At 41.9% G+C, this 27,294-nt stretch overlaps 1 protein-coding gene across 1 annotated transcript; it reads left to right on the top strand.

Annotated features, from left to right (window-relative positions):
* LOC130144210 (uncharacterized) lies at positions 1 to 25,721 on the top strand. Its single transcript, XM_056327598.1, has 6 exons — positions 1 to 1,097; positions 1,225 to 1,351; positions 1,442 to 1,525; positions 2,198 to 2,213; positions 10,439 to 10,653; positions 10,795 to 25,721. The coding sequence occupies exons 1-6, from the start codon at positions 545 to 547 to the stop codon at positions 10,880 to 10,882; spliced, it is 1,083 nt and encodes a 360-aa protein (XP_056183573.1). The 5' UTR covers positions 1 to 544; the 3' UTR covers positions 10,883 to 25,721.
* The last annotated feature ends 1,573 nt before the right edge of the window (positions 25,722 to 27,294 follow it).

Genomic DNA, 27,294 nt, shown 5'->3' with positions numbered 1-27,294 from the left:
CTAGGAATATTTTGCAATTAAGCAGAGAGTTGATTTACAAGTTTGCAGACACAGCATTAATAAATTAGTCTGTGCTGCCATCTCCTCCTGCCCCAAGTTGAAAGAATTGAGGTGTCGATTGCCTAATATCAAATTGGTTCTTTTGCTGCCCAGACCAAAGTAAAAAATATAACACAATTATTACATCTTTGGAAAGAGCTTAGGGGAAAAAAATTAATCACTCTGCCCCAGAAAGCACAACAGCAGTCCAAAGAAAAGCTGGAGGACAAAACAAAGCAATGCATGATCCCTAAAGGCTGGGAAGAAAGGGTGGGATGGCTGCAGCACCTCTGGGCTGTATCTGCTGCCCAGAGGCACCCCGGCTCCTCTGGCAGACTTTAAGCCTCGACATGTTTCCAGCTGGCTGGAGAGGGCCCTACCACTCATTGCTTTGCACAACGTTCAGGGGTCTTTGCTTGTCATCTGATAACTAAATCTGCAATGGAATTACATGTGCTTGGCAGGGAAACGCAGGTGCTAAAATTAAATGTGCACTTGATCCCAGATGCAGAAGACAAAGGATTGCATGTCTCAGTTTCCGCTAGCATTTCTCAGGCTCACAAACTCCAAGAAAACTGGGGCTGGGCTACATTTATCCCCCAGTTCTGGCGTCCACCCGACAGTCCGTTCCCGGGAAGCTCCCGCCGCCGGTCCCCCGGCGTGCCTGGGGTGCGGGGCAGCTGCCCCGCATCTGCGGCCACAAGCCGTGGGGCAGGGCACCGCGCCCCGCAGCGCGTTCCCGCACCCTGCGGGCTGCCGTGCCGTGCCGTGCCGGGCCGTGCCGTGCCCGCCTGGCGGGTCACAAGCAGGGACGAGGGGGAGCAGCGGTCGCCCGAGGATGTGCAGGGAGGAGAAAGATGTGTGTCGGCGTGTGAATCACATTCTCCTGCCCCACGGCTCCCGGCGGGGGATAAAAGCCCCGGCGGCGCACGGGGCGGCCCAGCCGTCTCCCGCAGCACCTCGGCCGCCAGCACCAGCCATGAGCGCGCACCCCCGCCGCCTGCCCCTCCTCCTCCTCCTCCTCCTCCTCCCCCCGCTGCTGGCCGCCCTTTGCCGAGGTAAGCGGCCGCGGGCCGGCCCGGCGGGCTGAGGTTAGGGTTAGGCCCGGCGGGTTAGCGTTGGGGGCGGGGGCGGGGGTCGCGGCGGGCCCGCAGCCCAGGCTCAGCCCCTGCCTCTCGCCCGCAGCCGCGCCGCTGGCCGGGGAGCTGCGCTGCCGCTGCCTGCGCACCGTGTCCCAGGTGATCCCGCCGCGGCGCCTGGCCCGCGTCCAGCTGCTCGCCGAGGGGCCGCACTGCGCCGTGCCCGAGGTCATGTAAGTGCCCGCTCCCGCACCCCGGCCCCGCTCCCGCACCCCGGCCCCGCTCCCGGCCCGGCCTCACCCGCTGCCGCCCCCGCCCCGCAGAGCCACGACGAAGCAGGGACAGACGCTCTGCCTGGACCCCGCCGCGCCCTGGGTCAAGCTCATCCTCACCCGGATCCACCACAGGTACCGCGGGGGAGGGGGGGGCGGCAGCGAGCGGCGGCTGCCCCGGCTGCAGCGGGCCCGGGGTGAGCGCGGGGAGCCCCTCAGCTCCCCCGCACCCCACTCTCCTCACCCCTCACCCCCGCACCCCACTCCCCGCACCCCCGCTCTGCACCTCACTCTTCCGCACCCCGCACCCTGCTCCCAGCACCCCGCTCCCCCACACCCCGCTCTCCTCACCCCTCACCCCCGCAGCCCACCTCCCTGCACCCCAGCCACCCGGGGTGAGCGTGGGGAGCCCCTCGGGAGGCCAGGGACCACTTCTGGCTGTTTGAAACTCCTGTGGGTGTCACAGGGATAAAAAGCCACGTTCTGCCATTAATTTTGAAGGGGAAATCCGTCCAGTAACACCACAAACTTGCCAAAGAAGTGGCTTCTTTGTTGGGAAGAGAAAACCCAGCTGGTCAGGTAGAATATCCACATGAATTAGATTTTATACATATATAAATATATGTAATATAAATAAATTTGATTAGATGCAGATCTAGCTGTAGTACCAGGCTAGTGTGGCCCACCAGCACCATCAGGCACCTTTTCCAGAAGACACATCTGTGAGACTCTGTATCTGGGGCATGCAGGGATGCGTAAGGAAAGATTTCCTGACTGCCTTTATAATTTGAATTCTGCCTGTTGCAGTTCACATAACCAGCTCTGACGGAAGAACAGCTCCGAGTGAAGCTGCCTGTGTTTGCCAGAAAGCACTGGGAAATGGATGCTGGAAGAAGATAATAGCTGGATTCCTGTTTTTGATGAGTTTGTAGACTAGCTGTTCTATGTTTAATCCCCCTAAGACGTTCCCCTTCCCTCCCCTTGTATTTATTATTGCCTACTCCTACATATGTGTTGACTGAGCTAATTGATCGAATCCGTTTGATGAGACGGCTTAGGCTTTGCTGGTCATCTCTCGGCAACCTTGCTGCGGTTCTCACAATCGGAGTAGCCCCACCTTTGTGCAGGCTCCTTCTCTCCAAATACTATCTGCCAACGAGTTCTTATAAATAGCATTAATATCCGAAAAGAAGATGGGTCCATCGTGGAGACTGTTGTGCAGATGCCTGCAGAGAGTCTGATGGGCAGAGGTTTGAGGGGCGGTGCCGATGGCGGTGGGTAATCCTTCCGTTAGGAACAGCGAGTGAGCTCTGTGTCAGCGCTGTCTGGCACTTGGTGGTTTAGTGCCCGTTCAGGATTACATGGGAATCCTGGTTGAAGCAAGTGCAGGACTGTGCAGCCAAGCTCAGTCTGCTGCCTCAGGTGCCTAAACGAGCCTTGGGCTCAGAATGTTTTGCTCAACCTTTTTTCCCCGCTGTAACTTCCTAGCCTTTACTGTAGAATGCCCAGAATTTTTTTGCCCAAGGTACTGCACAATGAAATTACAGAAAGCTTGTTCGTGATGTCTCACTCCATTCAGTACTTATGACAGTTTAATAATTTCCATGAAATTGTATGATTTCATGCCGAGATTGTTTTGGTTTCTAAAAGATAATGTTGGGGTGGGTTGGGTTGTTTGTTTTTAAATGAGTTTACAATTAATTATTTGGTATTTATACACAAGATTTAAAGGAACAATAAATGTTTTGAAGAGGCTTAGACATTTTATGTCTACTTGTATGACATACTGTCATAATTAATCTAGAATAAGTAATTTCCCTTATTCTGCTTTGGAAAAATGTATTTCTGTAAAAAGGTGGATTTATCATTAAATGATCATGTAACAAAATATAATGCAATAAAAATATTTTCTTGGAAAATACGCTGTTTTTTTGGTGAATTCCATGTTAAATGGCCCTGCGTACCTGCATCAGTCTGGCTGGCTGGGAGGCAGGGAAGCAGTAACCTCTGTGTTTGGCCAGGGGCTCCCAGGCAGACTTGTGGTCCAGCTTGCTCTGAAGTTTCGGGGACACTTACTACTGAGCTAATGTGCGTGTAGATTCAGAGGCACATTATTTAAGCCCTTTACTTGGAGCTGCTGAGGTGAAGAGAGATTAACCTCAGGATGGCTGTATTGAATCCAAGTAAGCCCCTGCAATCTGCAGGAATTTGTATTCTGGTTTAACTTGAAGTGGGGCTGTGTTTAAAGTTAAACATGTTTTGCTGGGTGGGAAGGAGCAATACTGTCTGCTGCGGTAAGAAACCATGACAGTTTACAAGAGAAAATTATTTTCCAGGAAAAGAAATGTTCTGGTCCCAGCTGTAACACCTTCTAAAGCAAAGAATCTCCATGTCTAGATTCTTTTTTAGTGCACATTTCTAGTGCAAACAGTATCTTCAGTCACTAGATACATAATACATATTTAGTGACAGAAAAATCAATTGCTGTTTGCTCATGAAACTCACTAGAACCTTATCTGAAAGCATGACCCTATCCTGGCCTTACTGACATGGCTAAGAGTCATACACTGTTCCCCTGTGGCACCTGAAAAAGCTGGCTCAACCTCATCACAGATTCTAGCTTTTCTTTGAGAGAAATCATTGGAAAGCAAATGCATATGAACAGGGATTTTCCTTGTTCCTTATATTTTCCTCATCACCTAGCAAGTAACTGGATATTATTTTTTTGAGTTGTGGACACAGAGAAAAATCTTACTGAATTTTGAAAAGTTCTTGATGTATCAAATAGCTTTTTCTCTCCATAATGCCAGAATTTTCAAGTTCAATATTTAGGCTGTTGTGGTCAGGTGTAAGTGTTGCATCACTCAGAAAAGGAGAATTTTTTTTTTTTTTTTGCAGTGATACCATCTTACTACTGTTGCTCTTGAAGGGAAAAGGTCTTACTATATTAAAAACCTTTCCAGGGAAAATAATTTCTTTTGCCTGACTTATCCATCAGATGAGTACAGAAGTTTAGAGTAGTGAAGGGCTAAAAAGACGTCCCGCGTCTGAGGATAACAGTGAATCCAATTAGTCAACTTTGCAAACATTAAAGAGAGAAGAAATTCAGGAAGTATAAGCTGGACAAAGCTACATGCCAAAAAGCAATGGAGAATGGGAGGGGTTACTCGCATATATGTATATAATTAAATAAATAAAATGTCTATCAAAGGGTGGGGTTTATAATACGACAACTACATATATACACACACACACATGCATACATCTAGTTATATCAGCTGCATATTATGAAATCACAAAATGACTCAAATGATAGATGCTGTATACCCAGCTGGCTATTCCACTGGGTCATGATGTGAACTACCTAGAAGGTCAAGGTGTTTAAATGACAAGTGTTACTGGTTCAGTCATGCAGTGAAATCTGGCTGTAAGGAAAACCAGCAGCTTCCAAATGAGTACGACACTATTTGTCAGGCAAGAATTCAGTTTTCCCTCATAGTCCACATTACTCAGTGAGGTGGAGTGATTACTTACTGTCTTCCCCGAGAACATCTTCCTCCTCAAAATTTATGCTAACACAGTTTTCTCCTTGCATTTTTCAATGTTTTGCCCTCTTTCAGACTATATTTCCCTTTTTATTAGCCAGAAAAAGAGAAACTTCACTCTTTTTCCTCTCTATGGGAGCTGTTTTCATGTGTGTTTAGATTCCTGTGCCATTTGGCACCTAAGCCAGAGGTCCTCCTTACAGTGATCCTGACTGAGACCTGTGCATTGAGGAGCTGGTGATCCCCTTCACTGCACGCACAGCTTGGCCTCCAGCCCTGCCCCGTACTGCATATACCCCCACTGCAGGGTAAGTTCAGCCAGCTCATTGTAATGGAGAGGTCTGCAACGAGCTCCCACTCGGTGCTGGTGATTAGCTACGTGTCCTTGCCCTTATCTAAAACTGCAGCAACAAATTCCCATGTGAGCTTCTTATCCAACAGTCGAAATGATGAATAGAGTAATTTTCTTTTTAGAAAATCCTCAAAAGACCTTGAATGACTCTTATCCGGGTAACCTTCCTGCAGTTCAGATCCGCACAGAAACCATGTGCCCTGACTGGAGGTCGGTTCGGTATCGCACAGCTTAGGGTTACCAGCATCTGTAGGGGCAGAAGGCTATCTTTACTATCATCCTCTTCTGCATAGTAACAGCTCCAATGAATGCCATTTTAGGCAATACTTGACAGAGAAAAACAAGAGCCTGACCGCCTTTTTTCCTGGCATTCTAATGGACTAGCATCTCCTTGTTCAAAACGCCCTTCAGGAATTCAAGGAAGTAGGTCACTTTTGAACCCAGGCATATGCAACATGTCTGGCTACCAAAGCTCTGCGGCTGGACCCGTGCTAGCCAACTTGCTCCTGCCATACAGGCAATGTCAGCTCTATTGCAGACACACAGAGAAACAGCGTGACCCATTACACCACAGTGCAATGAGACCTCACTGCTCTAGGCAGATTCTGATGAGATTCATCCAGATGCTGAAGCAAGTCTACTGGATTTCCCACTTCTCCAAGCAGAGTAAAAAGTTCCCAAAAAGGAAGCATGATCACAAATGACCTCAGCCCTCTTCTGTCTCACTTCTAGTCACACCGTGTTGGGCTGCAGAACCAGCTGCACTTGGCTTCTCCTTTCCTCCCTCCTTCCCTCCTTTCCTCCTTCCTTCCCTCCCTCCTTTCCTCTACTGTCCAGCTCTTTTTCAACCATCCTAACTCTACCACAAAAATAGCTGCCTCTTCCCAAGATGGGACCAATGCAGTTCACATTTCCATTGGACCTCATCATTGTGCTGAAACCACAAATCTACCCTCCTGACCATCCCATTGATGCCATTTGTCACTATATGCCTAGAGCCCAACCTCGTTGTTTTTCCTGTTTGTGGGGGAATTCCATAGGATATACCTATGCTGGTCTCAGAGCACAAGTCCTTTACCAGTCCCAGAGTTTATGCCTTGCGTTGCACCATAGTTGTTCTCCTTTAAGGGCAAGCTTGCGACTACAAATGTTCAGGTGGTGGAAACAAGCCCATTGGGCTGCAGATGCTGGACCAGGAGGAGCAGGTTCCTCCACTGATTACAAAAATGCAAGTATTACAGATCAGCTGAGACCTGCTGAGAACGCAAAAACATGTGCCTTCATGTTACTTACAACGGACTGAAGTCAAACCCTATGCAAGTTAACATATGGACCAAAGCTGAAAGGTTACTTTGGAGGAAATGTTACTAACTTCTCAGAAAGACATAAATACAGATACACATAGAACAAGTCTTTTATCCCGGTCCTTGCAGTAGCCATCGATAGAGTGATCTATGCACCTCACAAAACCCCTAAAGTTTCCCATTGTTTCATGAAATAGGCTCAGTTGTGAAAATAATCTTAGAACTGTAGAGTGGCAAACTTTACTGTTTTTGAAAGGAAGTGCTTTTCTAAATAATACATGCTTTGGAAAAAACATTCTTACTTGTACTTTTGAGTTAATAATAAAAAATATTGTAATTAGGTGCTTCTTAGCACTTTTACCTATTTTTTCAGTCATTTTCTAAAATTACCAACAGTTTAGTCATTTCATGAAATTACAATTTCACAATATGCAAATATACACACAAAACCACAAATATGTGTTCATTTTGTGAGCTACCACTCTTGCATAACAGCACAAAACGGTTCTGTATCATCGACTGGATTCTGAATACAACATTTTAGGTATATTAAAAGTCATCAGCAATGCATTACAAGAGAAGGCAGGGCTGGACTGGAATCAAAAGCACCATGCAGCGTGCATGTCTGGTCATAAGCCAGGGGACAGTGATCAGCAGTGTGGCAAATACACACTTTTTTTTTAGTATAAATCTGAATTTTCATCTCAGGAAAGACACGTAGAAAGAAGTGGGAAGAAAAGATCTGAAAAAAGAGATGTATTCAACAGAGTTAAATGCAAGAGCATAATAAGAGGCAGCCTCTTTGTGCCTGCAAATCTGAAGGGACTTGCAAGAAGGAATTAAATTGTCCTTGACTGAGAACAATAGAGTAAAAGCAAAGAGGGCTAAGGGCATAGATGGGAGCATGAGGAGATAGTAGCTGTTCCCAGCATTTCCACAGTGATTTGGGTGGGGTATTTTTGTGTGTGTGGTGTTGCACAAGTCACTCAAATCCTCATTTAAAAAAAATCTTGAACCACACGTTACTACTTTTGAAAGAATGGGAGTTGTAATGACAAAGTTAAAGCACAGCTTTAAGCCCCTTCTAAAAACACTGCCTAATATTCACAGGTGTTGAAAACTCAAACCTCCTCAAAAACATCTTAAAAGATGCAAGAGGTCACGGGCTGTTTTCTGGATATCAGAGCATGTGGCATGGCATGTCTCATCCACACAGCTAAAGTTTCTACAGCCAAGTGGGTCCTCAGGACAGGAAGAGTCCCTGGCACGCTCTGGCCCATGAGTGTGCTGCGTGTTATATGGGATAGCAGGTCAGTGTATGTAAGATATTCTTAAAGTTCATTATCTTAAGGTGATAATGCTCTGACTTCCTGGCCCTATCCAAATAACACTACTACCTAGATATTTGCCAACGTTCTATTAAGTCGATTCTTATATGTCATGATTCTGTCTTGTATGTCAGCACTGAGAGAAAATTAAGCAAGTACTGAGCTATAAATTATGACAACCAATGATGCTTAATATGTCTCTCACTGCTTTAACCAGCATGTTATTCTCTCTTCGTATTTTACTGTTTCCTTGGAATTAAGAAGGAATCACAGCAAACGGAGTGTCTCCAACTTACTGCTCAGTTTCAGGTGTGCTAGCACAAGCTGTTTCATCTCAGATTTTCCCACTACTTGCTCTGGCTGTGGCAAAAGGCAGGAGAGAGAGTAATTTAATCTGTATGTACATGTGCATGAGAAGCAAATCCTGGAGTAGAAGACTGTCAGCAGTCCCCTGTGGGTCTGAAGACACAGCAGAGCTTGTTTTCAGTTCACCATAAGAAGGCACAGAGAGCAGTCATGGATAGCAAGACTGTAATCTCCCTCCTGATTCTCTCCTTCATGGGCAACTTTCCTGGTAAGAAAATTCCATTTATTTGCCTTTGTATTACAATTCTTCTAACATGTGGTTTAGCTACACAGAGTGTTTTCAAGGTGTGCAGGACTTCCACACTCAAAGTGTCTTTGAGGCAGCAGGCCAAGAAAAACATAGTCACACTGTCAGAGTGGGTCTATTTCTTGTCTCCTATTATTCTTCTGCTAGTGGACATTCACTGACGTTGGTGAACTTGTCCCTTAAATATTCTGAGAAAAATGAGATTACAACCAGGGACTCAGAAATGATAGTCTGCAGTAACTGTGTGGCATATTGCATCGCTATCACTTTTCATGCTGTTTTTATGATAACAGGTGCTGAGATGCAAGCTTGGAATATTCAACTTACTTTCAATCATCTATTTCTAATAAACTACTGTCTGTTAGAGCTCTTTCCTGAGAAGTATGAGGGTAAAAAACCCCAAATTCTGCTGGGAAATTCCAAAAAGTATTTTGTGGGCAGAAAGTATGCCAAGTTAGGGGTCTGGAATGCTTCCAATTCTCAGCACAATGTGGATGCTTGCTCCTACTATGTCCTGGCTTCATGTTGGGATGACTTACATCTGCAGTCTCTCCTGAGCCAGAACAGAGCTGGATGTGACCAACCTCCAGGATGGACAACTGTCTAACAGGCCACCTGTATCAATACACACACCTGCAGCGAAGCCCTGGCACAGCCTTTGGGAATCTCATTTTTTTTTTCTTAGCCTGCAGATGGGATGTTGCTGCTGTGCTGTGATGCTCTGTGCTTCCCAATGCTTGACTTTCAAGTGCGTTTCTTTCTGCTTTCTGCCAGATAGGTAGGGAGGGTGCTGGTCAGCCAAAAGAAGCACTGGCAGATTCAGCTGAGCAGAGGACAACTGAAGAAGGGAAATAGGTGGATGGTCATATCAAGGTACAAGAATAAGCACAGGGTGAGGTCAAGGGGGTTGCTGTTTGGTCTTAAGGGATGTCAGGACTACCCACAGCAAGAGAGGACTGATCAACTGACTGGGATTTTGGCTCCTGCAGCCCCACTCATCTCAGCAAGAGTGTCTGTGCACCCCACATCCCTTTATCTGGAGCTTGTCCTTGCTTCTTGTTGATACTGCCCTCAAAGCACTGAATCTCCACTTTCAAATATATTCCACAGTTCAACTGTCAGGAATTACAAGCTGAAGATGTCGCTTGCCTTAGCAGGAAAAGTGGATAAATGTGAGAGTTGTGACTGTGCATTTTAACCTGTGATAATCTTACCTGAGAACAGGAAGATATCCCAGTCTTTGCAGTGCATGGAGCTGGGAAAGCCCTGGGCTTCACAGCTTGTGATCTTGGATAACTGCCATCACCTCTCTGGGTGCTCTGTACTCAATCCCTGAAGCTGGGATAACTTTTTTTTTTTTTTCTTCACTGGGTCGAAGTGAGTCTGGAAGGACTGTCAGGCAACAGCAAATTCAGTCCATGGAGCTGGGTGCTGCACAGTGTGTGACGTAATTTAATCAAAAAATCAAAAAGCTCTTTCCCAAAGCTTGTTGGGTTTCTTGCTCCTAGTACTCACCCAGAGTTGCTTCCTCAGAGGCCACTCCACCTTTCCTAGCACCTTGATTAAGCTTCTAAGCTGAATGTTTTTGTGGCTTTTTCACACCAAGTATCAGTGTAGTGTTTTAGCCCAAACAGGTTTCACCTGCAGGTTGCATTCAGGGGGAGTAGCTGTCAGCCTCTTCATCTAGCTTTTTCTTCCTCTTATAAGATAGGAGCCTCACACTTAGAGTAGCCTTTCACTGCACTTGATGTTGTGGGATGCCAAAGTAATTGTAGTAGTAATGGGAACTTATAAATCGTTATCTGTACAAAGTCTGCAGATCTCCAATGTCCTGTTCTTGCTCAGCAAAGGGACTACCTTAAACCCATAAATAACAATCCATTTGTACCTTGAGGCATGAACTTTTTATGCCTTCTGCTTTCTCTATTTAATATTTTCATTGTCAGTTTGGTTCAATTGTAGACATTATAAGCTTCCGTTTCCTTTCCTCACAGAGAGGATGCTGGCAGCGGAGCTGCGGTGTCACTGCATCCAGACTGTCACAGGATTGATGTTGCCAAAGCACCTGGCCAACGTAGAAATCATTCCTAAGGGCCCACACTGTGCCACTGTGGAAATCATGTAAGTAAAGAGAAGTTATGGCTAATGAATGCTGAAAAGTTGGCAGCCCTTTAGCTTATACTCCTCAGGCTTGTCTATGTCCTCCTCTGACCTCCTCAGGTTGCCAATATTAATTAAAGTGAAATGCTTGTTCCACTGCAGAGCAACACTGAAGAACAGCCAGCAAATCTGTTTAGATCCCCAGGCCAAATGGGTGAAGATGCTAATTAACAAGATTCTACACAGGTAACTGCCAGGATTACCTAGTAACTGGAATTATTCTACCAAAGGGCATATTTTTTCCAGAATAAACATCAACATGTGTGCAATCTTCAGTGCTTTTCCTCTGAGACCCATTTGCATAGTTGTCACACTAAGAAAGGAGGTTTCATCAAACTGTTTATACCTGATCAGCCTGACAGTTTCCCAAGAAAGACAAGATGTTTGTGTCTGACCACCCTTCTACTACGCACGTTTTGACAGCCCATTGTACTGGAGGGCGATTCAACTAACCTATTCAGGGACCTCCGCCGACAGCGTCACTGAGACAAATCCCTTACGACAACTACTCAAATCTCTGGAAACTTACGCAAAATGAACTTCAGCTGAAGATTTTTATTATACAAAATACAAGTCTGTGACAGAGTAAAGTTCAAAGATTGCCAGTGATTATACACTGACTGCAAAACAAGCCTAAAACAATACACTTAATAACAGCTAGCATGAGTTAGGCATAGAATAAAGTTCTCACCCAGCAGGCGTCCCTATGGGGGTAGAAGACAGGTTCAGCCCATCGACTGTTCCCAGAAGTTACGATGGAGTCTCCCCTAACTTCTCCCCTCAGTTGTCCACTTTTTATATTTCATAGTACATTGCATATTCATTATCATACTCAAGATTGGTTAAAAGTTTCTCGCTTCCAACGTAAATTAGTGCACACCCTCAGATAGCACTGCTGAAGTTTTTCACTAACGCCACGCGCTCTCCAAGAGGGGTTTTGCCCTTTTCCAGGATGGCCTATTTGAGTTGAGGGTCACGATCTCCCACTAACACAGTTACTTTTGTCCCACTTTCAACTAAGTTTCTGTTGATGTATGGGGGTCGTGACACCTTATCAGCTTGTCAGCCAGAACTTACAGCTTTAGAGGGTGCGTCAGCTTGACCTAACCTTGTGACACTAAATTGAAGTGTGGTATTTCAGGAGTTTAGACAACAATTTTAGATTTATTTCAGTCCAGGACCAGTCCATTTTCTTTGCATTTAGGTGGAGCTTGAGTGACTCTGGTCATAGATATTTTTGTTACTGATTGCTATCACGTACCCAGTGAGGTGCAGGCAGGTAACTTTGGGGTGGAGGTGTGTGTTAGTATTACAATGAGATTGTTTCATTTAAGGAAAGTAATTTCACCACAATGGTCAGTTCAGCAATGGACATCATCTCATATATTCTTCATGTGAGAACTGCTATGAAGCTTACCAGACCGTCAGATTCCTCTTGCTGCAGGGAGCACGACAGAGCCTGGCTGCGGTGTCTCTGCTCCGCTCCACCCTCTGTCATTCCCGTCAGCATGTGCTGAGCTGGCAGGATGCACTGTCTGGGGAGCTGTGGTGATGTAGATTCCATGCATGCCAGCCGTCCTGAAAGGCAGAGCTGTATTCTACCCTAAAAAGCTTTCTGTGATACTATGCTTCTGTTAGGTCCCAGATTTCTCTAATTCCCCCCAAGTAATTTTCCCACCATAAAGCAGGGCTAGGAATACAGGGACACTAGATTTAGTTGAACTTTGGACAAGGCAGAAACAAGGCCTACCTGATAGATCTTAGTAATTTAAAACAAACAAACCGTTATGTGTCATATTTTTCAAACAAGTATATTGATCCAGGCTTCCTCAGGGTTGCGTTCAGCTCCACATCGCCAAGGGCAATGTTTAGGCTTTCTGGAAGAACAGTCTTGGAAGCAACAGAGAAGTGTTATTCAGCACTGCCCTGCGTCAACTGGTCTGCCCAAGAGACACAATGATCATTAGGACAAGCTTCTCTTGTGTCTATGGATGGGTGCAACTCCTCAGAGATAAATTACACACAACAGCTATCCAGGCAAACTTATCCTAGAACAGTTTCAAGGGACTTCCCCCAAGTGCAAATGAATCAAACATTCAACAAAAAAGAAAAAAAAAAAAAAAAAGAAAACAATTATTTTATTTTCCACTAAAAGTGAAGCTATTTTTGTCTGGTTTTGATGTTTGTAAATTAATCTCACTGTTTTGTGCCTGCTGTCACTCATTATGGTATCTGTATTACAGTTCATCCAAGAAACGGCATCAGTAAAGGAAAGAGGCATCTCTGCAAGCAAGAGAAAGCTGCATAAAAATGCCATTAGCCTTTAAATGCCTCCAGGGTCAGAGTATTCATAATTTCACTCTAGCATTGTATATCCTCACTGCTCTCCATGCACAGACTGTTCATCTGGCAACAGAAACTGCTGGGCTCAGTAGGCTGTCACAACACTAGCAGACTCTCGTATCTGATGGCAAAATTTTACAGGGTGCTTAACTGCAGAAGCATTTAAAGCAATATCCTAACCAAAACCTAACCTTGCATTGGTCAGCTGGAAACACCTGCACAAGTTTAGCAATGCCAAGGATTCAGTAGTTATACTAAATCATCTCCAAGTTTAACTCTGAAGGGCTATGAAGTACAGTTTTGTCTAGTTTAAAAGGGCTGTAGTTTTCAAAATAAAGAAACATTAACCAAAAGAGATTCTTACTGAAAGACAGGGGGTGCGGGGGTGGGGGGGAGGACAGCATTAAAAAGGAAAAGAAAGAGAAAAAAGGAATTTCTTTATATCAGTAAAAAACTTTCTTAAAGTCAATATGGTCAATGAAGTGATGCAAATCCTGTAAGATTTCAGTGTTTAAAAACTGGGTTTGGGGTCTTTGCATATAAACTATTCCTCTAAACTTAAAACAGTGGAGTCACAGTAATTCTGCTTTTGTCACCAAGCTATCATTGTCACAAAGAATTTTCCATTAAAAAGGTTTTTAGAAGCCACAAATTCACCTTTTCATAAATGAAATGGGAAGCAAATGTATATGAAGTACCCTTAATGTTTTCAAACATGCTCAGAGTCTTGCCACCTACAAAAAGATTTAAGGTTCATGCCCTCATATCTGCCATTGCAAAAATTCTTGCAGAAATGTTACTCCTTAAATACTTAAAAAGTTCTTCTAACTTCCAGTCTACCTTTGCCCAGAATTAATTCAACTCTCCCAATGTTTTCCCCCTGCAGTACCTTTGCATAAATACGTCTTTCCTTCTTTCCTCAATAATGTCTCTGTAAAAATTCCCTATAGTCCTTTTGGACAGCATAAACCCTTTATCCCTTTGCAAAATATAAATACTTCAGTCTTCTAATCACTCTCATATTGTTTTCTTCTTTGGCTCATGCTGATTTTTCTCAAGATGGTTCTCAAACACAATTAATATTTCAGGTAAAATATTGATCTTGTTATGAAATGATGATACCTAATTTCAAAACCAGGGATCATTATAGTTGCTTGCATGGCAGTTTAATTGCACTGTAGACAGTTGTCCAGACATAAGAGTGGATTTCAGCAGAGGCAGTACTGATGGCATTTCACCATCAGACAGGTATCATACTAAAAATGAGAAAAGCCACAAGCTGAACCACCCTAACAATTTTGAAATATCCAAGTTCCAAAGGACATGGGAGGTGATCCAGCTAAATAGGGAGGAGGGGAGGAGGAAGGGCATCTGTACAGTAGAACAAGATAAAGTTCCAAGGAAAACAACAAAGGCAATAACAGTTACAGTATAAGAAAGAAGTAAGCAGAATAGGTCTTTTTAGCCTGGAAAAGACATGACAGAGGGAACATGACAAAATTCTGTAATGCTGTAAATGGCACGCTTAAGGAGAAGAAGGAATGGTCAATCACCAATTCCAATCTAAAAGAAAAACAGGGCAAAAAATGAAGGTAGTAGATGGCAGGTTCAGCAGAAACAAAAGGAATGTGTTCTTCTTAAATAGTTAGACTGTGCGATTCTTTGCTACACCTATTTGTGGATATTAAACACTGCCAGGGGTTCAGGCAGTGAGTAGACCAATTCATGAGGGAAAATCCTGTAAGGCCTATTCAACACAGAGATGCTGTATTTGCTCAAGAAGTTCCTCAACTTCAAATTCCTGGCATCTGGCAAAATATAGAGGAAAAGTAATAGTGTAAATTATATGTTTTCCCTGTTCTTTCCCAAGAATTCATTATTGGTCACTATGAGTGTCAAGATACTGTTCTAGATGAACGTGTAATGAGACGTGATGCTGCCGTTCTGCTCTTTTGCTCTTTTGTCCTAAGGCCCTGAACATCACGGCCTTTCCAGGATAGAAAGTAAGGCCTCTGTCACCTTGCATTCTGCAAGCAGCTGAAAAAATCTCCCCTATACTCCAAATGAAATAAGAAGGCAATAAAACAGAGCGGTTTGTTTTGTAAAGTATGCTGAGTCAACCTTCTGATCCTCACGCTGCTGATTTCATACCCTAGATTGACCACAGGAATAGCAATGTCAGCATAAAATAAAAAGAAACTAATTTCCGCTGTGGATGGATGATTTAGAAACTTGACAGCATGACGAGGAAGACTAACTATGGCCTTGAAAGATTACGCCATTCCTGTGTATCAGAACCATGTCAGAACTGGCGCATAAATTCTGCTTGAACTAATCATGTCCAGTAAACCACAGAAAAACCTACCCTTTCAGAAGCTCCTTCCCCTTATATGAAGGGGTTTTCCTTGTTCCTGGAACCACCACCCAATTTAACATGCACATCTACCAGTGTTAATTTACAGTGAATGAGGACTCAGCATTTGATGGCCTCTTGCTTTGTCCTCTGTTCCTGGCAGTCAGTGAAGTGGGATTTCCCCAGGTAGATATATTTTGCTTGCAGTAGTAACAGACAGGAGATACCTAATTAAAGGTCAGTCCCTTTAAACACGAAAGAGTTCAGGTGTTAAAAGCATCACAGGTAGACTTACCTCTCTTTTTAGTCAATTTTTAAACTATTTGAAAAAACAGTTTTGTCTCTGTATTTCATTGACATTTTAAAATATTCTCCATCTTGAGTTGAGGAGGAAATGAAAATCTTCCCTAAGGACAAATCTTTTCAAGCAAAACACAGTGACTAGTGTTTATTTGTTTTGGTTTGTTTGTTTTTTTGGTTTGTTGGGTTGGTTTTTTTTCAAAAACAGCAATAGGAATTTTCAAATCAAATTGAGAGAATTCTTCCACCCTATGATTTCCTGAAGTGATTGACTAGCAATTGCAATGAAAAATTGCTCATCATTATGAATCCCAACATAACATAGCAGTGCTATATTCAGTCTTTCCTGGGAAGCTTTGCTCATCTTGGCATGAGTATCTGCACAACTTTAACCTCTCATGAAGCATTTTCTTGATCCAGCTTCATAAAAAGCCAATGATAAGTACAAAACAAATTGTCCTCATTCAGACAGTCACCATCTCAGTGCATCTTTTCCATCTGCACATTCTGAGTAATGTAATAATGTTGTCACTGAGCTGAAACCACCAAAAACCAAGGCCAAGTTATGAGATAATATTGGCGCTGAGTAAATTGGTGTGGTGAATGAAAAGAATTAGCCACAGCAACCTAGACACTTGCTAACACTGATACAAAATGGTGCCAGCATAAAAACATATGTTACACCACTCTGCCAATAGGGCTATTTAGGAGCCTGAAATATAGCATCATCCATGTACTGCCACAGTTTTTTACCGGAAGGTACCTGCAGAGTCTGAATTCTGCACTTCTTGTCCCAGCATTATTCTTTTCATTCCTAATGCCAAGTTTATGTAAGACTGGTCATCAACTAAGCATCTCTGTGGGAGATGCCAATGAGTGTAGAGCACCAGGGTGAGATCACATTCAGACCAGACCAGCTGAAATGTGCTTTGTAAAGCCATATACAGAATGTTGCATCCTTATGTTGCAATCTGTGCTGTCTTCGGCTATCTTGAGGTTTTAATAAGGTGAGCTGCTTTATGATTCTTCCTCAGTGAATTACAGAAGCAAATGTTCTATGAAGAACAGGAGCAAGTGGACACTACAAGACTTCTGCATTCAAAAGACTTAGTGTGGTCACTGCAAAGGTTGTGAGTTATCTGTGAAGGAGTCAGGTCAGCATTCTGAAATGGATCCAGTTAATGAGAAATGAAATGAGAAATAAAGCATCAGTAATTCTGCATTAAAAGCCTTTGCATAAGTCTTTAGATCAAAACCTCCACGAAGTTAATTGTAGCATTCTTACCTCCTTGCACAGGCTTCACATGAGGTCTGTAATTCTAGGGTGCTCTGCTTCCCATCTAAGTGCTCAGGTAGTTTCCACAGAAAGCGCTGGTATGAATAGTTTCTTAGAACAGCTGAAGAGATTAATAAGATAAACTGATCCAAAGGGGAAAGCAGCTGGACAAGTCCAGACCAAAAGGAAGAGGAAGAAGGATGAGGAAATGAAAAGGAAATCTGGAAAATAATAAAACACTAAAGATTCCTTAGAGGGTGTGACATCTCCCTGCTCCTGTCTGCACTGGCCTGACTCATTACAGCATTAGTTTTGGCACTCTAAATTATCACCCATGTCATTATATGTCAGAAGGAAATTTGCCATTCTGATGCCAGATGTCATGGGAATTATGTGGGAATTATGTGGGAAATACTGATTCACTGCAAGGAAAATAGTATATTCATAAAAAAATCACCCATAAGGCTTGTGGCACAATAAATAAAAATAGCCTGCTTTCAGTATTAAGTTAAAACAGTGAATATGCATATAATTCTTTCATATGCAGAGTCAAAATCAGAAAAGAAATGTGGATTCTTTTAGCCATTCTGGTATTTTGAATACCAGCACTTGGGATTTGAAACAGCCACTTCTGTCCAGCACTTCATTCTAAGCCACAAGGGAGTAAATGTCCATTGGTCAGCAAGACAAGATTTCTTGGTAATGAAGATATCTTTGTCAGACTTATTTGTAATGATGATACCTTTATTAGACCAACTACTTTATGTGGGAGAAATAAGTATACGGACCACGAAGCCTCCATCGTGCCACTTTTATATTTCTTTATATAGTGAAAATACCTAGTCATTTAACTGTCCAGTAGAGTTTTGTATTTTTTTGACAAAAAACACATGATGAACTTCAAGAACAACACTCTTGCTACATTTGTACAAGGACAGACTTCCACATGGATGAATGAGAGCAAATTAAAACTTTTCTTAACTTCAGAGCCTTCTTCAGTGGGGAACTGAGTCTCTGCTCTACAGGAGGTAATGACCTATTACCACCCCTGACTTAACAATGGGGAAACTGAACTCATAAATATCCCAGAACTGTCATACACTATTGAAGGATTGTCCTCCCAGTTCTTTAAATCAACAAATTACCACATTCAGGAATCTCTCCTACAGACATTAAAATCTTCTCTTGTCAACAAAATGGAACATCGTGGTAATACGATTGGAAAGTTTTATAGGCAAACGTGCTTTTTATCAATTTGTTTAGCCTAAATAGGAGAGAAGACTTCCATTGGATTTCTTCATACCATCCAACAGGAAGGAATGGTAAAAACAGTTCTTATTGAGAAATGCAGTAAAGCACACAACAAGATGTACATTTCTACCTATCTTCTGTTCTCTTTTATTTTTATGCTTACTCTGATTGACACACAAAGGTTTTCCAGCAGAAGGACTGCATCTGGGTTGCACTATAGCCAAGTCTTGCCCTTTTTGTTTGCACCAGAACTGTAATTTAGTACTCTTTTCTGCATGAAATAGCAATGGTCATTTGCTAGTTGAACAGTATTTTCTATGTTGTCAGCCTGTTTTCAAACCCTGTGAAGGAAAGTTGCATAGTTAAAGGGTGGGTGTTGGGTGTTAAAGAGTTCCCTAGAACTCTTCTGCAGTAGGTGTGCTATGGCAAAGATTGCAATTCCAGATTCCTTAAATCTCATGGGATTTTTCCCATACTCTGAATTATTTGGCTACTTTTCTAATGACTTTCTGTCCCACCCCACCTGACATATTACATACCTCAATCACAAGGTGTGAAAAGTTAGACCGGCATCTTTAGGAAATGGCCTCCAACTTCGTATTTACACTGATAGTAAACATAAAAGTTCAACCTAGGAGTCACACGACTGCAGCCAACAGAGTTATACTACAGGTGAACCTAGCCTGCAGATGCCTTTGCCTCATGACTGCCATATATCTAAGTACTTGTCCTGTGGAACAACTCATCAGTATTTACTACGAAAAGCTTACTGAACTATGGAAAATACCAGTTCTCTCTACTGTGCAACAGCAATTTTTCATTTCAGGGTTTTTCCAAAGACACACCCAATTTACTAGTCATCATCGCTTAACTATTAGCAAAATTTTCCTTCCATGAAAACACATGAATAATAGTATTGTAAGGGTAGGAATGCATTATATACCTTAAACTCACTACTGGGCAGGAACTGGGTAGCACATTATGATCAAGCTTGACTGTCATCTTCTTTCCTGTGGGAGTGCTCTTAGACAAATTATTTTTAAGATTAAATTGTCCCCATGCTCATTCTGGAAGATTTTTATGTACTGAAGTTTTAGTCACATAATTTCAATGACAGATTAGTTGTTTTATCTGAAGGTACAAGTACCCCCCCTCCCCATATATATCCCCACAGTAGTGCTGTATAGTTAGATGAAAAATGAGAAAGATTGAAAAGAATGATATCAGAGCTGACACTTTGTAAAAACCTTAGGAAAAAAAAACCCCAAAAACTAGTGAAGAGATGGATTGGGGAATGAAGATGAAAAATAATTGTGATTTGAGATAAAAGGTTCCAAATATCCTCAGACATTTCCTACAGTAAATGCCATTTTCAGAAGTGATGTAAGCATGTAAATGTCTGAGTCGGACTGGAAGCCAGTAGAATCTACGTGGCTAAAAGAGTTAAAATTGTTCATGGGTTATGAATTTAAGATATGAGTAGTATTTGACAGTAAAATTTGCTGAGGGGACTTATTCTGAAATACGAATGACTTGTTCCATTTCATTCTTACCACTTTGCAAGTAAGAAATGGCCAGTGTTCACAATGATTGTAACACTAGTACAATTATTAATACTACAGTTATATCATTCTATCTTGGCTTCACATTTCCCTGTTCAGACAAGCACAGTGTCACTTCCAATTGTTTTGGAATTTAAGGAGATTTACTAACTGCACCATGAAAATCTTAGGTTAGATTAGCATTTGAGGGTGCTGCTGTCTGAAGCTTTAGATAATCCTCTTGAAGCACATAAATTCAAAGAGGTCCAGATCCATTAAAATTCTACATAATGGCTAACAGCTTAGAAAAATAGTTATCATCTTCTGCCTAAGCACCTGCAGGGAAATTAAAAATCTGTAAATATATTTTTAGAACTCAAGTACCAACAACAAACGAAGCCAATTTTTTTGACTCCTTCCCAGATGGAACCAGGCACCACATGCACTAAAGACAGGGCCAGGAGCAAGACTGGGGCTATGACGTACAGTACTGCCATGACATACGATACAAGCCTGCTGCGTTGACACAGCACATATGCTTCAAATTCAGGGGGAAAAAAGATGTTGTAAACGTCGCATGATTTCAGACACTAAGAATGTATTTCCTTTCTGGCTAAGCTCATATAGAGTAGAATAAATCGCACCAGTATTATTCTTATCTTAACAGCTGCCTAAACCCCTTTTCCTGACATTCAGGCCAGCTGAGGCAGCTGCAATTCACTGATTTGCTTCATACTGCTAAAACATATATAAAAGACTGGCATAAAAAAAAATCTTAAGGTTTTAACAGTGTAAGGAAGGGAAAAGTTTTTTTTTCCATATCAGCAAACATCAAGTTTTATCTATATTCAAAATGGTGGAAAAATGTTAAGTCATTTAGGAACACAGCTATGTAACTCAAATTGTAATGCGAAAGCAGATTTTTTAGAAGGCATTCTTTATCCCAAGACAGTTTAGTTTATGCTGGGAACTGTCCATTACAAGAAAACCTGTGTTGTCAAGTCAAGTTGCACCTTTGATGAAGGGCTTCACTGGAGCATGACAGCACCAGCATTGCACAGCTTGCACCCCACTAGAAGGCTGCCCTGGAAAGCTGCACGGCAAGAAGCCACAGACAAGAATGCACATCCACAAGGAGCATTTTTTTTTTTATGCCAGCACATCTACATTTCTTACTGGAAGCCCTTTAGTTAAAAGCTTGTCTGCATGTTAAGGCGTGTGCCCCCATAATTATGCTGCTAGAACTGCTGCATAGTGCAGTTGTGTCTGCCCTTGCCTTCTCAAGAGGAATAGAAAGGATTTTGCAAATAGCTTTGACAGCCCATTATTCAAGCTGTGCCATAACCAAAAAGTTGGCAAGGCTGAAGAAGGTGACTTAAAATCATAGCGCTGGTGCAACCTGAAGTAGATTAAAAGAGCTACTTTTTATACCTTCTGCTGGCAGAGCTATGAGGCACTGCCATTCTCAGCTGCTCCTTGAGATCCAGAACATTTGCACAGGTTAGAAGGCTGAGGTATGGACAAGAACAGGCACGGCAATGCTGTTGTCTCCCTAGATAATGCAGATATGCCAGCTAAGCCCCCCAGGCAATGACACGGCTGGAGCCATCTTTGTGAGTTTCTGGGACTGAGGTCAACTCTTATTGGTATTCTTAATTAGCTAAATCAGTGTGACCTGAATTTTTTTTTTCTGCATTCTCTCATGAAATTAGAAATAAAATTGCAAGATGAATTCTTATCTGACTAGCTTGTAGGGTACCTGTTCTAAATAATCCCAAGTTTGCTGTTGCATGTTAATGGTTTAAACCTGTATCATACACACGCACTGAACAGAGAGCTCACGTGTTCGGGGTCAGAATCATTGCTACTGAAACAAAAAAATTTTAGAATGTTAAGAAAAGAGCACTTCAGTTATAGGATAGCTGGCAGGAGCTGAACATTGTTTAGGTGATCAATACTTGTGTGTATACCTGTATGAAATACCCACTGCAATCAGACTGGTAAATTAGGTCAGTAATTTCAGAATGTTTCTAATTCATTCTCAGAAGAGATTTAAAATAAATGGCTCATGTTATGAACAGTTCTTTCCACAAGTATTATTTTTAAATCACACAGAGAATGCACACCTATGTCAATATGCCTGTTCATTACTTTTTTATGCAAACTTACAAACCTTTATGAATATGAATTCCACGGAGTTTAGTTAATCTACCCCAACATACAACCATGCCCTAAATTTCCCATTACAGTTCATATTTCATAGTGTTGTTTGGTCTCAATTTTGAAAACCCCAGCACTTTATATTTAAGCCTACAAATGGCACCAAATCACGTGGTTGGCCTTAATAGTACAGACAACTCTTTCCCTGTATGGCAGGAACAGTGTTTCAGGAGTTCAGCCAGTCTCCCCAGCAAATTCCCTGCTGTGTTTAATGGATCGCTCCCACCCACACTAGCTAGTACCCACAGACAGCAAAATAAAAGATTCATGTAACTGCTTACATCCAAATACAATCAAATAATGTCAACATCCCTTGTACCAAAAAATAAAAATAAAAATACAAAATTCTATTTTCCACCTCACACCAAGACTCAGACTTAGAACAGAGCATGCTAACATGACTTATGTTCCTAACTTTTGCTTCAACAACCATCTTTATCCTTGACATTCATACTTTTATATGTTCGTAGCAGCGACAGACTACCCTGGCATAAGTTTTATCACAAATCTTTCTTCATACATGGGCAGTAGTTAAGTCAAAAGCAGTTCACATATTTCAGCATCAGCTGTCTTTTAAATGGCATCTAATAACATTGTCAGATTACATGCTGACATTGATTAGTACATCATTATTTAAACTAAAACCATGACAGTATATATTCAGAACCATAGCTTCTATTACCCTTTCTGCTCTACCTGTACATACAACATTGAGACAAGGATGGAGGTACAGTCCTAGAGTACAAACCTGCATCCTCTGAATAACCTGGATGTTTTCCAAAGAGCTGAGAGTCCATCAGTTCTTTCCAAAGTCATAAGAATCATGTGAGAGCTAATATTCAGGCATGTCACTTCAAAGCTTGGCTGAAGTGACAAACCGTCTTTCAAATTTTACAGGCCCTCTGCATTTTGAACCTACTTCAGAGATAAAATCAGGACTGCATGAGCATTAAGGAAAGTTCCTCATGCTGAACAGTTAGAAGAACTACTTCACAGTTGATTCAAAACCAGCCTTTCCTCCATCCAGATGCAGCACATCTGACTGACCCTGGTGTGAGAGGATATACAGGCAAAGAACTGCTTAGAACTCGCCCTCTCACAGCGCCTGCACGACATGAAAACACTTCAGCAGTAAAAAGGAAGAACCCGCTACCTCAGCATATTGATATTTGACCATTATTGCATACAAACATAATCAGAGGACTCTTTTATAATGACAGGGTCAATTTCCTATTCTGTCCCACTTGACTGCTACAAAGCGGATTGATTAACCCACAAAATGCTCAGCAGATGTGGCTGTCATGCCACCTGCACGCACCCCAGGTTAAGCAGCCATAATAAAACAGAACAGGCCCCATTACTCTACCTGATAGGTGCCAGTTGCATTGTTACTACACTCACCAAATCCTGTCATGTTCATTTATGGTGTTCTGTGGTTATGACCAATACAGCAATACAGAAACAATTACAAAATAAAATGCATGCTCCTACTCTTTGTGTATTGTGCTATTTACTTCTCATTTGGTTTGCCCTTGAGCAGTTTTCTTGAAAGTACTTGGGGTATAATACAGATAAATTTTTCCACATGGATTTACCATGATACGGGCTCCACAGTGCATGCCTGTGGAGAGAGATGAATGTCCTCTTGTTTTATTGGTTGGGCAGAAAGGCCCGAAGTCCAGCACTTCAGGTCAGAGTGACAAAGAAGGCTCTCCTGGGAAAGCGTTGTGACACTCCTAAGAGACTGGAGAAGGAAGTACATTCTATTCAGAGCAATGCTATGTGAAGGTATTTATACTGAAAGGCCACTATACCAAGTGGCCCACATTTCACCTCTGGTGTCTTAATGCCTCAGGATTGAGCAGACATAGTCAGCTGTCTGACTGCAGCAACCAGGCTGGAAAACAAAGGAAGGTGGTTAATTGCATAACTTGTGGCTAAGTCATAGCAAAGGGTGTTGTAAATATTACGAGTTTACAAGAACCTCCTACAGGTAACACACAGACATATGTCAAAAATCCCAAGACTGATGCCTAGCTCAGGCAGTCCATGTCACACAAATGGTTGGCAGTATAGGCGCAATTCTCGCCCAGTCTGTTCTTGTCTTCTTTCCTAGAAGTAAGGTTTCGGCTACCATCCAGGACAGGAAGCTGGGCTAGTTGGATCTTCCATTTCACCCAGAGCAGCTGCTCTTAGGAAAATCACGTGTACTTCACTCAGAAGTCAACCACTATCAGGAGAAGTCAGACCTATCCCTTACCCTCCACATCTCTCTTATGGAAAATAGGCACACAGATAGGTGGTGTCTTCACTGCATCGCAACAAGAAAGCACTCTGCATTTTGATGAACCAGGACAGAGGAAACTAAGGTATATGAAAAGCTGTCTCCTTCACTGGCACTAGGGCATTGCTGGAGGTAAGCAGCCTCCATCCCTGACCTTGACAGTGCCAAAATACACCTGTGGATAGATAGTATGAAACATGTTCTTCCCTTTCCCTCCCACCATTCCTTTCCTGCCATTTACAAGTGACCTGGAATTGCTCCTCCCTCTCTACAACCTTGAGAAAGTCCTGCCTGCACTGGCTACCGCTCAACAGACTTCAGTGTATCTGCATATGTAATAGTTTTCCTCCAGAGGATGGTGTATACCAGAAACGACCATCAGCACTTTGTCCTATTGCAACACGTCTGTCTTGGGAACAGCACGGATTCCAGAGAGACCCACATCTGGCTTCACCGGACCAGAGCAGCAGATATTTGCAAAATCCCCTCTCCAAGGCAGAATATTCACTTTCACTTTACAGTGCACACCAAAGACTGGGACTAAAAGACTGACAACAACCACTTTCTCTCTCTCAAGAGCCAAAAGATCTAATTTACCTCCTGGAATAGATGCTTGCTTTATACATTATTTTTGAAAACTGGGAATCAGTGAAAACTGCTATAATTCTTCCCTCCTGCTTTATGTCATATTCAGATCCAAGTTTATCTACTAAAATCAGCAATGGAAATACCTTCTTGTGCAACTCCGGATTTTTGCGTCCCACCCAATTTTCAGCATGGAATTATATTGCCCAAGAAGAAATGCTAGCAAAACAAGACACATCAAGAGCTTTAATTTTTTTTTTAAGTCTTCATGGGACTTAGGACTTTTTGTCATCAGTTCCTTGGAATTCACAAAATACTAATTCATTTGCACTTCCATTTTGACCAGCATCTTCTGCTTTCCAGGAGCTCCACACTCCTCATCATAAGGGTATTGAACTAGATCTTTATTAGTACACCACTGTGTAAAATGGACCCTTTTTCTTTTCTACACTTAAAACAAACTAGAACATTTTGAGACGTTTCTTTGTAAGTTTTCTCCCATGCCCTTCTCGACAAGAGACAAGATGTTTTCATAGATTCATTTAAGTGTTTTTTTCTGTAATTCTCCTTCTGATGCTAGATGGCTGCCAGCACACAGGCTTTCAAACCAACCCTCATCAGCACATGAAGGTGTTTTCAAAACAAAATAGTGATCAGAGGAACCTACTGCAAATCTGTCTCTGTCTTTCCCCAACCCTAGCCTACCATGGTATTTCTAGCTTTTCCCCAGGTGATTTTCAGCCTTTTACAGCCCTTTTTATAATGTTCAATCAGCCACTCACCTCATACCAGCGTTCCACCATTAACTTGGAACAAAAAACCTCTTCAGAATGAACAAAACACCAGAATTAAAATTTGGCTAGGCATCGTCTGTCCTTGCCTGAAAGAAAAAACAGAGAACAGAAAGTTAGCAATGCAACACTCTATTGGACAGAAACTTTGTGCCATAAAAAAACCAAAATGAGATGGGAACTTTGCACCAGTGGCACATAGCCACTGTTATGTCTCTAATTCCCCACAAAGAAGGAAATTCTGGTGAAATTCTGAAGATATATAAGGGAATAGCAACTGAAATATGTAGATGACAGCTATTTTGGTGTCTACGTAATTTTCAGGAAGACTTGGTACAAGACACATTCTCAATAAAGAAAACGTTGCAAGCTTAGAGAGTCTAATATAGATAACATTAACAATACAGTGTCTTTTCTGAATTTTTAACATGAAAACCATATTGAAAATTGTGACCTGCCTTTACATAATTTCCAGGCTTTTTTAGATATGCGAATAAACTGGAGCGAAATCACGTTTTGGGATTGTCAACAAATGACTGGTTTAACAAAATTTTTAGTCTATCAAAAATTTTAGGTCTAGCAAAAACAAAGGCAGTGAAGAACAGTTCGGCAAGTGACAAGAATGAAGATAGTTCAGAACTTCAATATGGATTTACTTGGTTTTAAACTCATAAAGACATCTTCTGTTGACTTCAGTAGCAGTGCTAATTGGATCTGCATACCAAAGTAAAAGCAACATAAAATGCTTGGTTTATGTTTTGCTGATGTATGTTATCAGAAAAATATTTTTCATTTGTGGTTTTCTTTTCTTAATAGAATAAGCTTTAATGTAAGATCCACAAGAAGATCCCTTTATCAGACATAATTTGTAATGTGTGGTTAAACTACATGCTGAAAGTCTTGGAAATGTTCATAATTCTTAATGATTGTTTTAGAATTACCTAAATGAGAATAAAAATGTAATTAAGATATGTCAATCAAGCTTAAGAGAAGCTTCCCAAGGCAGAAAATCCATGTTCCCTGCTGTTGTCATCATAGCAAAGAGCTCAAGCACCAACTAGATACTTCATTTTCACTCATGCAGAGTTCTATAACGAATTACAGTATTCAAAAAGAGTCTAGAGAGAGCAAATGCACCTGACTATTGTAACTTTAACTGATCTAAACTTGACTGGGAAATGACGCAGATTGAGTAGAATCAGCTTAAACTTACAGCACATTTTACATTCCTTTCAATTCGAATAGCTTACTTGGTTTGATTGACTAACAATGAAAAACAATTTAAAAGTTAAAAAATGACATTCTTATGCAAATATACTACAGAATTTGGAGCTTGTTACTATTTATGCATAGCTGTTAATAATAGCAAGTCATTACTGTCTACTAAAAATTTTGTAATAACACAAACTGTTGTTTCATTTAAAATAAAATCAAAATAATTCCCTTGATTCTCCATGAAAACATGCACTTAAAGGGACCAATAATATTTTTGAAAGGCATTATAAATGTTTATTACTGTGGTTAATGATTCCATTTTATTTACTTTTTAAAAGTAATACCAGAACCCTTGCTCCAAATTTGATCCCCCACAAAATGCTAAAATTTTCCTTTTTCACATAAAAAAATTTTCTATTGTTTTCACTGTAAGGTTCTTCAGA

This window comes from Falco biarmicus, chromosome 1 (genome assembly GCF_023638135.1).
Source record: "Falco biarmicus isolate bFalBia1 chromosome 1, bFalBia1.pri, whole genome shotgun sequence".
Taxonomy (NCBI): Eukaryota; Metazoa; Chordata; class Aves; order Falconiformes; family Falconidae; genus Falco; species Falco biarmicus.
This window is presented reverse-complemented; position numbering and strand designations above follow the sequence as displayed.